This window comes from Erigeron canadensis, chromosome 1, assembly GCF_010389155.1.
Source record: "Erigeron canadensis isolate Cc75 chromosome 1, C_canadensis_v1, whole genome shotgun sequence".
NCBI lineage: Eukaryota > Viridiplantae > Streptophyta > Magnoliopsida > Asterales > Asteraceae > Erigeron > Erigeron canadensis.
This window is the reverse complement of record NC_057761.1, coordinates 54,121,875-54,134,846: the sequence shown is the minus strand read 5'-3', so window position 1 is coordinate 54,134,846 and position 12,972 is coordinate 54,121,875. Positions and strand designations below refer to the sequence as shown.

The 12,972-nt window shown below is 35.2% G+C and overlaps 2 protein-coding genes across 3 annotated transcripts; one reads left to right on the top strand and one right to left on the bottom strand.

Moving 5' to 3' along the window:
* The first annotated feature begins 2,814 nt into the window (after positions 1-2,814).
* Positions 2,815-5,067, top strand: LOC122595148 (pentatricopeptide repeat-containing protein At5g27110). Its single transcript, XM_043767470.1, has one exon. The coding sequence runs from the start codon at positions 2,815-2,817 to the stop codon at positions 4,924-4,926; it is 2,112 nt and encodes a 703-aa protein (XP_043623405.1). The 3' UTR covers positions 4,927-5,067.
* Positions 5,068-5,751: 684 nt separating this feature from the next.
* Positions 5,752-11,036, bottom strand: LOC122602830 (threonine dehydratase 1 biosynthetic, chloroplastic-like). 2 transcript variants are annotated; one of them, XM_043775444.1, is made up of 10 exons: positions 10,445-11,036; positions 9,530-9,709; positions 9,159-9,428; positions 8,665-8,871; positions 7,683-7,931; positions 7,068-7,141; positions 6,628-6,745; positions 6,374-6,508; positions 6,118-6,292; positions 5,752-6,015 (listed from the first exon to the last, which is right to left on the bottom strand). In XM_043775444.1, the coding sequence occupies exons 1-9, from the start codon at positions 10,907-10,909 to the stop codon at positions 6,152-6,154; spliced, it is 1,839 nt and encodes a 612-aa protein (XP_043631379.1). In that variant the 5' UTR covers positions 10,910-11,036; the 3' UTR covers positions 5,752-6,015; positions 6,118-6,151. The 2 variants fall into 2 exon arrangements, with proteins under 2 accessions (XP_043631379.1, XP_043631371.1); XM_043775436.1 differs by having other exon boundaries at positions 5,752-6,292.
* Between the last annotated feature and the right edge of the window lie 1,936 nt (positions 11,037-12,972).

Here is a 12,972-nt window from a genome sequence, read left to right as displayed (position 1 = left end):
TTTGATGTAAATACGAACATTTGCTATAAAATTTGTAAACTTACGAAAACCGGTGTCTTAGACACCGGTCTTAATGTTTTTGGTGCAAAGTCGGCCTCTATAACACCGGCTTAGTCGATGTGGCAATGCTGGAATCAAAAGCCGGTGTCTTAATCACCGGTTTTGTATGTTTTTTGGTATTGTATGTTTTTTGGTAAAGTCGGTGTTTTAGACACCGGTCCTCTGTTTTATGCATCAAATTCAGTTTCTAAGTGGCCGGTTTTCCCACGTGTCCAGCCATAAGTCACACTTGTAGTAGATGAAGTGAATGAAATGTATAAACTTTACTGATTTAATTTTGGACTATTATATACAATATTCTCTCAAAGTTACACCCGTGAACTTCAACACCATTTTCTTACTTGGTATCTTTGCTTATATATGCATGCACATATAGGTGGTGTATTGCATGATTCAGGTAATAATGAACTTAATTTAGATGAATCTGAATTTATTTTAAGTCCGTTTATCAAAGCGTCTGATTCTGGTGATCTTAAAATCGCCGAACCAGCGTTAGATTGTATACAGAAACTGATTGCGTATGGTTATTTGAGAGGCGAATCGGATCCGAGTAACGGACCGGAAATTGAGAGTGTTTGTAAGTGTTGTGTGTTAGGAGATGAAGGAGTGGAGTTGTTAGTTTTGAAGACGATTTTATCCGCGGCGACGAGTGTGTAGTTGAGGATACACGGAGATAGTTTGTTGGAGATGTTTGCTTTGTTGTAATGTTAAAATGTATGATTTGTATGTTTTCTGTTAATGTTTATTAACAAACTAGTAATATTTGTATTCAATTATGTTTTCTATTAATGCATCAGCATAGTCAGAGGGTTTTTAGAAAAATAAGTTTTGAAGACGACACAAGGCAGCATGAAGATCATATATCACGTTTGTAGATAAAAATATCACTTTTGAAGACCGATGTCTAAGACACCGGCTTTACCAAAAAAATACAAAACCAAAAAAATACAAAACCGGTTATTAAGACACCGACTTTTGATTCCAGCAGCATTGCCGAGTCCACTAAGCGTAGAGGCCGACTTTGCACCAAAAACATTAAGACCGGTGTCTAAGACACCGGTTTTCGTAAGTTTACAAATTTTATAACAAATGTTCATATTTACACCAAACAACTTGAAATTTGTAGCATCCGTTAAAAAAATTCATATTTTGTGTCATGAACTCATAATATGAATATAAATTTTATCAAGCCATATGTAAAGCACCCAACCTTCTCGAGAATGTCCATCTTACCAAGAACATACACAAAATGCACGAAACTTTAGTTCCCCAACAAATGATTGAATTGGGGCTTTTAAACTATATCCTGAAATCATAGAGTTCCAACGTTTTGTTTCGTGGCTAGCTTTTCTCGCAAAGCAAAACATGTGTGCAGGTACCAAAGGGATCATTGTTCTTGGATTCTAAAAGAATCATCTTCTGAAACATAATAGGGGTTGGTTTGAGTACCAGTTGGCATAATAACTTGGTTTTTTATGTGTTTGAACCAAACCGAAATCCAGCCATTCTGATGGATTGCCTTCGAATCTTTAGAAAGTCAACTTTTGGACGAAGATGTGTGGTACTAGAATCATCATCGAGCTGTTTTAGGAAACCAAAAAGGCTTTTTTGAATTATCTTGGCGGCCCATCTATATCGTTGATCTCAAACCTTTTTTCTAAAGTAAATCAACGTTTTCAAACCGGCCGGTCCAATCGGTCGGACCGTGGTTGGACCGGCGATATTGAGATATCCGGTTTGTTAACCCCCGTTTCGAACCTGTTAGCGAACCGCTTTGAACCGTCCGAACCGGACGGTTAGATCGGAACCGAACCCGTTGTGAACCGGAATCAAACCGGTCAAGTAGTCAAAACTTCTTGATATCCGGCCAGCAGGTGTTCATGTCGTGAATGAGTGACGACGGTGGTCTTCTAGTACTAGTTTCTGCTGTTCGAACTAGAAAAAAACATAGCTTATTACAGAGGTTGCGGTTGGATCTGAGTGGGTTTTTGTTGCCACAACTTCGACTGCTATGGTGGTGGACTGGTGGTAGATTGTTTCATGACTTTCATCTACTTGAACACCAACGAATTTGTGTGTGTTTTCTAAAACGGCGGTGGATCTATAACTGTGTGTTTGTATGTGTTTTTACTTGTGGTAGGATAATTTATCACTTTATCTGTTTAAGTGTATTGTACTATTGTGTATGGAAATGAGATATGAAAGTCATTTTTGTATGATGCTCCCTGTAACTTTAGTTATTTTCTTATTTTATTGTCTACTATTGATTGATATTTATTGATGGTAAAAAGTAAAAACGATTTGCAAGTGGCTATATTATTCATATTTGACCATTTTCTCTTATAGATATTATTAATATAAATATGATATTTATATATACTATTCCATGTTAGTATTTGCTAATATTTTTCAATTTATATCTATATCTTATAATTATAAGTAGTACTCCTAGATACTTGTAATAAAACTTAATATCTTTACAAATTATTAAATAATCAAAGTTACAAATCATAACGTTTGTGTTTAAATTTGGATTTATTGATAAATGATATTAAAACTTAGTATTATTATATTTATGTTGTGTTAAAAGTTAAAAAGAATTTGGTATCATTTTGACAAATAAACCCGGTCTAATTCTGGTCCAACCGGTCCAACCAGTAAAATATTGTGAGACCGGTTTAATGTCCGGTCCGGTTTTCAAAACATTGAAGTAAATCTAAAACGGGAAAAAAAAAAGAAAAACTGGAGAGAAAAATGGAAGTCACAAATCTGATAAGAAACATTAATCAATCATCAAAATCAATAAAACATGCAAAACTTATTCACCAAAAAGTAATAACTTCTGGATTACAAACCAACATTACAATTTGCCAAAACTTAATTAACCTCTTTTTTTCATTTCCTCAATTAATCAAATCTGCTACAAATCTTGTTGTTTCTCAAAACACCACATTACACAGCATCACATTATGGAACACTTTAATTTCAAATTACACAAGAAATTACATGTTTTCTGAATCACTTGAAGTCTTTAAAAACCTTATGCATTTTGGTTTCTTGAGACCTGATAGTTATACATACCCAAGTGTTTTAAAAGCTTGTAGCGGATTAAAGTTTGTAACTTTTGGTAAAAATATACATACCCATGTGGTAAAAAATGGTTTTGAGATGGATATTGTTGTTATGACTTCTTTACTTGGAACATATGCGAAATGCGGGGATTTTAGGTTAGCATTGAAAGTGTTTGACGAAATGCCTGAAAGAGATGTGGCTTGTTGGAATACTGTTATTTCTTGTTATCATCAAGATGGGCAGTTTGAAAAAGTGTTGGACTTGTTTGGGAAGATGAAGAAGGATTATGGGTTTGAACCGAGTTCTGTGACATTTACCACAGTGATATCGGCTTGTGCTAAGCTTATGAATGCTGATAAAGGAAAGGAAGTTCATGAGGAGGCAGTGAGAAATGGCTTCGCGACGGATGGGTTTGTTCAAGCTGCTTTGGTTGATTTGTATGGGAAATGTGGTTGTTTGGAAATGGCTGTACAAGTTTTCGAGGAAATCGAGTTCAAGAGTCTAGTTTCTTGGAACTCTATGATTTCAGGATATAGTTTAAAAGGGGATAGTAAATCTTGTATTAAACTTTTGTCAAGAATGAATTTAACACAAACAAAACCGAATTGTACTAGTTTAAGTAGTTCATTAATGGCGTGTTCTAAATCAGCCAACTTAAAATATGGCAAGTTCATCCATGGGTACATAATAAGAAACAACATAAAAGCCGATACCTTTATTTACACCTCCCTGGTAGACATGTACCTCAAATGTGGGAATGCTTTATCGGCTGAATTCATCTTCAAGAATAGTATGCGTGACAGTACGAATGTTGTAGAATGGAACTTAATGATTTCTGGGTATGTAACAGTAGGCTCATATCTTGATGCTTTTGATGTATATAATGACATGAATTCAGCCAAAGTAGAACCTGATGCCATTACGTTTACTAGCATCTTGGCAGCGTGTTCACAACTTGGAACACTAGAAAGGGGTAAGGAGATTCATAAAGATATTGTTGCAGGCAACTTTCAATCAGATGAGATACTTATGGGGGCTCTTTTGGACATGTACACTAAATGCGGTGCGTTGGATGAAGCTGAACTTGTTTTTAGTAGATTACCCAAAAGAGATCTAATTTCTTGGACTAGTATGATAGCAGCTTATGGAGCACACGGGCAAGCTTCTGAAGCATTAAAACTCTTCCGAGAAATGAAGAAGATGAACATAAAACCAGATAGAGTTGTGTTTCTAGCAGTGATTTCTACATGCAGTCATGCAGGATTAGTTAACGAAGGGTGTTATTATTTCAATCAAATGGTTAATGATTATGGGATCGAACCAAAAGTTGCAGATTACTCGTGCCTGGTGGACCTACTTGGTCGTGCTGGAAGATTAAACGACGCTTATGCTATCCTGCAGAAAAATGCAAGCATCAGAGAGGATCTTGAGCTTTTGAGCACATTGTTTTCTGCATGCCATTTACATGAAAAATATGAATTGGGTGAGGAAATCGGGAGTTTGCTCATCAATAAGGATCCCGATGATCCGTCAACGTACATTGTGTTGGCTAAAATGTATGCTTCGATGAAGAAACGGGATGAAGAGAGAAAGGTGAGGTTGAAGATGAAAGAGCTTGGGTTGAAAAAGAATCCTGGGTGTGCTTGGATTGAAATTGATAAAAAGATTGAACCTTTCTTTGTCGAAGACCAATCGATACCACTAGCGGGTATGGTGTATGACTGTTTATCAATTCTTTATTGTCATACGAACAAGGATCAACTATTGTTTCAGAACAATTTGTCAAACATGTAAGACTCTGAGATTTATTGTTAGTCGCCAGGAAAGATTAATGTGGCATACCGGCATTGTCATTTCGCAGTTGAATTATAATTTGACCCGGTTGGGTTATATACTTATATATTATATTATGAGATCATAGAAGTTGGATTTTTATTGTCGATTGATTGGTAGATCAGCGAAAAAGAGCTTGAAGTTATACACTTGTACCTATTTCATATTCTCTGGTTTTAGACTGATAAAGTTCAACCAGTCATTGTCCATTCCATTTAGAGAACAAAAAACAAAACAAAAAGATCCAGGAATTGTAAATTCAAAAGAATTGCCTTTGGCTGGGGTTGGTTTGAGTACCATCTGGTGTAGCTTGGTTCTATATATTGAACCTCAACCATATCCAGCTATCAAAAGGCTATATGGTTTTTATATATTGAACCATACCGTATAAACTTATGTCCGATAAGTCACCAACCTCACACATGGATCACAAGATTTATCCACTTGCTTTTAGACTTCATCATGGATCACAAGATTTCTCCCCTTGTTTTTAGACTTCATCTGTGGGCCCATGTGATCAGAGCAGGGTTTCACCCCATTGGTTGAACTATTGCTTTGTTTCAAGGAAATTCAGAAATGATTGTTAATAGCTCTATAAACAGGGGATGGAGCGATCAGGTGGGCTTTCGCCCCTTATTATCTATGGGATCAAAGCATATAGTATCATATACCCTTTAGTTGATTCAGAAATGCTTTTAACTTTTGTTACTTCATTATAAAAAGAATATGTCACAAGTGATTTATGGGACTTTAGCATATACTCTTGAGATCTTATACCAAACTGAGTAGAAAGCAAAAACTTTATAACTCATCATCTATCCATTAATACACTCTTCATAAAACCTTATTCGTGCACAAGAGACGTTGTTTACAAGAGACGATAATAATTAATATTACAGAAACACCTGCATCTAAATTGGATCAGGATCCTCTAATGTGGTTTTTAATACAATAGCTCATGTTGTATGTCATGTGAGAGAGAAGAAAAATATTAAAACGAGCCAGCAATAATAGACCCAACTTTGCCTGCTCTCACAAAGTATACATGACCTGTATCATGTTGAAAACCAACACGAGGGAATCTTAATCCACAAACGACAACATGTTTAAACGGAATCCTAAAGTTTGTCAAACCTACTGTTGGAAACATACCAATTTCAGTCAACACTCATTTGAGCTTTGGTCCTCAACGCATCAGAAGCTGGAACGCTTCATTATCAGTCTCAAGTTCATAATCATATCCAAGATTGTTGGCTTGATACCGGAACTCATCTAATTCACTTGAAGGGACTTGAATACCGACTAAAACATTTGCCCCCATTTCCCCCTGGAAAAGATGAAAACTAAGCATTAGATCACCAAGATCAAAAAGGCAAACAAGACTTGAACTGTATTATTCAACTCAAACCTGTGCACGGTAATGAAACAAGCTAATGTTCCAACGTGGACTAAACACGTGCAAGAATTTCATCAACGTCCCTGGCCTCTCCGGAAAAACAAAACGACAAAGAAGTTCGTTTTCGACATTTGTTCGGCCACCCATCTGGTAATCTTAACTAGTTAGTATTGGCTATATAAAAATAACTATACAACGATTATTTCTGAAAAGATCATTGTGATAAAACGGAATGACATAACTTAGAGGAAGAATAAGAATTATACCAGATGACGTAAATGATCTTTAACCATGTCATTGTTTGTAAACTCAATAGTTTTTAGTTGATATGACTCCATTCTCTCCATCATCGATTGAAGTTCAAACTTTGTATGAAGGCCAACACTAAAACAATCAGAAAACATACATCAATTATCGTACCAGTTACATTTGGCTCTTCATTCTACAAGTGGCACAAGCAGTTTTACATAAACTAGATACTAGCGATAACACAATGCACAAAATGACTAAAAAGCAATGGGTATAGTTCTAGGTGAAAAATCGTCCAAAGTGTTCTCAAAGGCTTAAAGCCACCCCGACCATAAATCAAAATTATTTCAAACATTGATTAATTACTTGATAAAAAGAATAATCCACCAATCCTTGATTAAAAAGTTACCTGTTACCCAACCCACACCAATTTGCAACCTATACTGAAATCTCTTGCCTGTACAGAACTAGAGCTTGTTTTTCTCCAGAGTCATATCTATACTTGAACTCGGTGATATTCATCGACCCAACCTGCCAACACAAATTACTATTAACCATACTCTTGGGAAAACTGTAAACAAGAAAATAAATGGGTACATAGTTAACATGTCATGTCCTGTCCTACCTGTAAGAAAATGGATACATGGTTAACATGTCCTGTCCTACACTCCTACCTATCTATTGCTCACTACAGATAGGTAACCATCTTTCAAATTCCAGCCCTGGGCGATATAATATTTTTCCCATTCATATAAAAGTAAAAACTAACAAAATAACTAAGAAAATTGTAGCTAGTAAACTTGATTGCTTGATGAAGGTAGGTAGTAAGATGGGCGCCGATGTGGAAACAACCATTTCCAGCAACACCAATCTACTGACCTAAGTAAATTGGATCGATGTGGAAGCGACCATATTCAGCAACACCAACCTACTGACCTACCCATATAAAAACAACTTATAAAATAGCAATGTCCTCACCAAAAGCTTTTTATGAGTGAGCACAAAAGTAATTTGACAAGAGTTGGTTAACTTTCAAATTAAACATTTCCTTGTTCTGAATCCTAGTACTTACCAATTCAGCAAATTGTTTAAAACTTCCAGGCTCCTCCGGCATGAAAGTTGCGAGCACAGCCTCTCGCTGCCTGCCAACATTTGCAAGCTCTGTTACCAATCTCAATCTATCAAAGTTCATATTCGCCCCACTGGTTATTGCTACAACATTTGCATCCTTAAGGTTATAAAATTTGCAGTAAGCTTCTGCCCCAGCAAGGGCAAGTGCACCTGCTGGTTCTAATATGCTCCTTTTCTCCTCAAACATATCCTATAACACACAAAGATTGGCTAATGTTAAAATAACTAAACCAATGTAGATAAATATGAGAAGTACTCTATCGGTCCCAATATGTAGTCTGATACAAGTTACCATTACCAAATAAAACAAAATGTAAAACTTAAAAAAATTATTTTGAATAACCATTCTGCAATATATACAGAAGGCCATTAATATAGCCTGAAGTCCTATTTCACCAATGCCATGAAAACTTGTTATTTCTTTATGTACCGAAATGCTAGACCACAGTATGTCAAACGAGGGGCAATTTCGGAATCCACACTAGAGACAAAGGTTAACTGCAGAGGCTCTTGTATCACTGACCATATGAAGAACTAATTATGATGATGTGGAGACGCTTATTATTATATTAAATGAAATGGATTTCAACATAGGGGTTCAATCTACTCACATTTGATATTTATTTATAGATTACAAATAGTATCATGATTAAATGTGATTACAGAAGTATTTGTAAAAAGACTGAAATAAAATGAAAGATAACATAATACTGTTTATATAGACTTGGCTTGAAAATTCTCAGTCTCGTTGACAAATAAATCTCTGATCATCAATTCGTTCAATTTGCTTAGATTTTTCTCTATTCTCTAAGCATATTTATTGATTCAAAACTTCATTAACTATGCACATCCATATAACAATAAAATCTTGAAAAAATCAAAAAGCTAAAAAAGGTATCAACACAGCAAGGGAAGAGGCTTACTTTTATGGATGCACAGATAGCATCACGGCTGACAAGAACCACTCCATCTATCAATTCCCTGCATAAACGGAAAGGCTCCAAACCAACCTCCTTAACAGCAACACCATCTGCAAAGCCTCCCACTTGATCAAGCATTACTCTTTGGGAATGGTGTAATGACAAAGCCATTGCATTTGCATCAGCAGGCTCCACACCGATAATCAGTACCTGTATAAAAAAAATTAACGACTTAAGATCTTATAACTAAAGTAGATCATTCTGAGTGCAATATCTGCAAACTTGAGGGATATAAAGAGATACTTCCCATAACAGCAAAAACTAATACGATGCTTGAAAATATATATGCAGTATATATATATTGCATACTTCTCTTGATTAACACAGATGAATGGCTGTGTAAAAAATAAAGAAATCTGTAACTCATGTTCTAGTATATGTAGCTATTTAACTTGTAGTAGAACAGAGTATAAGGCACTTTACAGAGAAAACCTTACCTCTGGTGATACCCTCTTCACATAGGCAGCAATACCAGCTATCAGGCCACCACCCCCAACAGGCACAAATATGGCATGGATAGGACCTTGCATCTGGCGTACAATCTCCATTCCAACAGTTCCCTGGCCCATTATGATATCCGGGTGATCAAAAGGAGGAATGAAAGTTCGATTCTCAGTCTGTCCTCTTCTTTTGGCATACGCTTGTGCTTCATCATAGGAATCGCCTTCAAGGACAACTGTTGCACCTAACCTTTTAACCGACTCCCACTAAGTACATCATTCAACAATGAAGTAACCACGAGGTCAGCTACTAATCAATAAGTATCCAAAAGTTGGATAAGCAACACATCATGCTTCAACAAGCAAACCTTGATTCGAGGCGTAGTAACCGGCATGACAATCACAGCATCACAACCAAGTGTCTTGGCTGCTAATGCAACACCTTGAGCATGATTGCCAGCAGACGAGCATATGACACCATGTGCCAGTTGTTCCTTTGGAAGTTTTGCCATCATATTATATGCTCCACGAAGCTTGAACGAAAAGACCTGCAAACCCAACCATCATCATCCTATATGTTAGAATAAATCCTTCCATTAACCAACGGAAGAAAGATGGTCAACTGCTCATAGAATTTCCAATAGAGACAACCAAAGTAACTAGGAAAAAGTTTTCAATAATAGCCATCAACCTTTTGAGAATAACAATACTAAACATGCCAATTTTCAATACCATATATGATATTTGATACAAAAAAAATGAACTTTTGATATATGATATATTACTAAGGTGAAAAGGCCCGGAGTTCACTTTCTGTTCAAATAGAACATTCGTTCAGATTTAGACATTGTACACTTCTGAATGTGACTATCAAAGCCATCTTTTTCTAAGAGTCTTAATTTTCTAGGGTCCAGAGGCATACTTATCAAATTTTGGCAATTTAAGTAATTTCTTTTCCATACATAAAAACTTTTTTGTCTTCAACTTCAACTATGTGTTAAAAAGTATCTTTTTCGCCGGTCATCGATTCCTCAATACCATCTTATAGATAAAGTGATCCGCCATGTCGTGAGGTGGAAATTAAGCAATATTCTTGTTTGTTTTATTCGTTGAAAAAGTGTCTTGAATTTCCAGAAATATAATATGCACAAATTAAGCAATAAGTTTGTTTGTTATATATATATACATATGCTAAATAAGCTAGAATCTATAGAAATATATATAATATGTGCAGAATAAAAACGATAAGAAATATACATATATGTATCTGAATGAAAGCTTACAGGCTGAAGATCTTCTCGTTTAAGCCAAACATTAACTCCTAACCGTTCCGAAAGCTTCGGGGCAAGCGATAATGGCGACTCAATAGCAACATCATAAACACGATTAGAAGACAATATATTAGTCAAATACTCCATTTCACTCAACGCCCCATTACCTTCTTCCACTTTATGATCAGGAACCGCTCCTAACTTACCTGCTTCATACTGTAAAGATGCCGGCGACACTCTCAGCACCGCCTCCGGTGCTTGCTGCTGCTCATTCTCCGGCGTCCGTAATACCGCCGTCACCGGACCGTTTTCCGTCGCCGATAGAGAATCGGTTTCCGTTTTCGATTTGAAAACTGTGGCGGAGACGGAAAGCCTCTTCCGGCGACGTCTTGTTGTGCTGACATTGTGTGATTTGATGTCATTGCGGTTGTTAGGGATTTTGATTTTTATGTATGTAGTGAAATACAGGGATTCCATTATATCTTATTTATATATATTGGCAGGTAGTGAGGAGAAGTTTTGAGCGGTGGCGGGTTTCAAGTGAGTGGAGAGGAAGGGAAGGAGGAGGAGGGTTTTCCGTAGTTAGGGTTGTCAAGTGGAATAAGATACCAAACACATCATGCGAGTTGTTACTCACTAATTAAGTCATAATGATAATAATATTTTACTAATGAAAATTGTTTACCTAACCACATATATAGAAATGTCAAAGCAACGTAATTGTGGAAGAGTGGAAAAAAAAACATTTGCTTCACGTGTTCAATTTTAGAGCAGTTATTAAAATGTTAATAAAGATATTTGAAAAAAATAAAATATTAATAATATAATTTAATCATTAATATTAAGAACATAACGTATGTAAAAATATTTTAAAAGATGATAGGTGAAGCTATTATATAGTATTGATAAGAGATGCATTTTAGATATTTCATCTACGTAACTTTCTTTTTTAATTAGTAGTATAGATTGTAGTAATTAATAGGATGATTTTATATAAGGCATATGATAACCAAAATTATTGGGTATTATTCAGTAACGTGATAGTAGATATCTCTTTTATTTTCCCACATATGTATTCTTTTGGGTTGTTAACTCTATGCATTTTTAATTTTCTATTTTTATATAAATGTTCATTTATATTTGTGCAGATAATTAAAAAGGTAAGTTCAAAGAAAAATAATGAAAAATGTTTTTCTTTTCTTTTGTTTTTTATATAATAAAAAAGTTGTTTGAAATTGTATTTTTAAAATATAGATAATGGAAAAAAACTTGACAGTGATGCGGTGTTAAAATGACTCACCATGCATGTAAGTGGTAACAATGTTCATAACATTGCCATTTAATAATATTGTAATGTAATGTAATTTAATTTCAGACTATTAATTTACTTGATCTTAACATTAAATATTATATGAGGTATACTTTTTTAACCCTCATATATATTTTAAACATATAAAAAACAATTAGTTTCTTGATTTTGAACTCTTATCAAATCAGTTCGATGTATAGTTCAGCTCTGAAAACATTGATTTTGAACACTTATCAACGATATTAACCACTGGCGGGCTAGTTGATTTATAGGTAATAAATAAATCAGGCCAAATGGACTTGACATTTAATTTATTTGGTCAACATTGGATGAAGTTAAGGACATTTTGCAAATTGCCATGCTCGTTAAACAATTAAGTGTTTCATTGTGACCAATCTAGAGAAGGAAAAAAGATACCGACGACAAAAGTTGACCCGTTCGTTAAACAGTTAATTCAACATGACGACTCTAGAAATCCGAATAGATACGGACAACAAAAGTTAAATGGTCAAACACAACGGCCTTCAATTATCTTTTGAAAAGAATTAAAAAGAGCCTTTAAAATTATACTTAGAATCGATGTATTTTCATATTAAAAATTCGCGTTTAAATTTTGTGTCATGAAAAACAATTACAAACTATTTAGAATAAATAATTAAATATCTTCTATTAACATCTAACATGTAGTGTAGCATTGTTACTCTAGGAAATTTCTTTGTTAAACAACCATGAACCATGCATGCGGGATTTAAGTTGATGAATTGTGTTGAAATTATGGGGTGATTAATTATGACGTTGGTAATGCGAAATTAAGATGATATGCCGTGGGAAGGTTTGGGGACTATTACCTGGAAGCCATCTAAAATGGGTGGGCGAAGATAAGATCATCGGACGGGTTAATGTAAATATTGGTTGCACAATCAATGAAGGAGTTGTTCTGGAATGTCTTAAAAGATGTTCAGTTGTGATCATACAAATGGTGCTCCCTAGGGCTATTGATAGAGGCCCAAGCATTGAAGAGAAGCTTTATTATATTTAGAGGCTCAAGGTCGAGCTTCTAAGAGTATTTCATTAAAATGGGTATAACTTTTGCTACAGGGCTCCGTTTTCGACGTGTGACCAGTCAAAATGACTGTTGGAACGAGGAGCATCAAGTTACAAACGCCGAAAAATGCCGTTTTCTATGGGTTATGGATCTTTTTCTATGTTTTTCAGGTTTTTTTGGACTTTC

Excerpts from the sequence above, each read along its gene's own strand:
- LOC122595148 (XM_043767470.1), top strand. The coding sequence starts at position 2,815 with ATGGAAGTCACAAATCTGATAAGAAACATTAATCAATCATCAAAATCA.
- LOC122602830 (XM_043775436.1), bottom strand. The coding sequence starts at position 10,909 with ATGGAATCCCTGTATTTCACTACATACATAAAAATCAAAATCCCTAAC. Across the intron at positions 9,429-9,529 it reads TTACTACGCCTCGAATCAAG|TGGGAGTCGGTTAAAAGGTT; the intron begins GTTTGCTTGTTG and ends TGATGTACTTAG. Across the intron at positions 6,746-7,067 it reads CAAGCTCTAGTTCTGTACAG|TGTTGGCCTTCATACAAAGT; the intron begins GCAAGAGATTTC and ends TGATTGTTTTAG.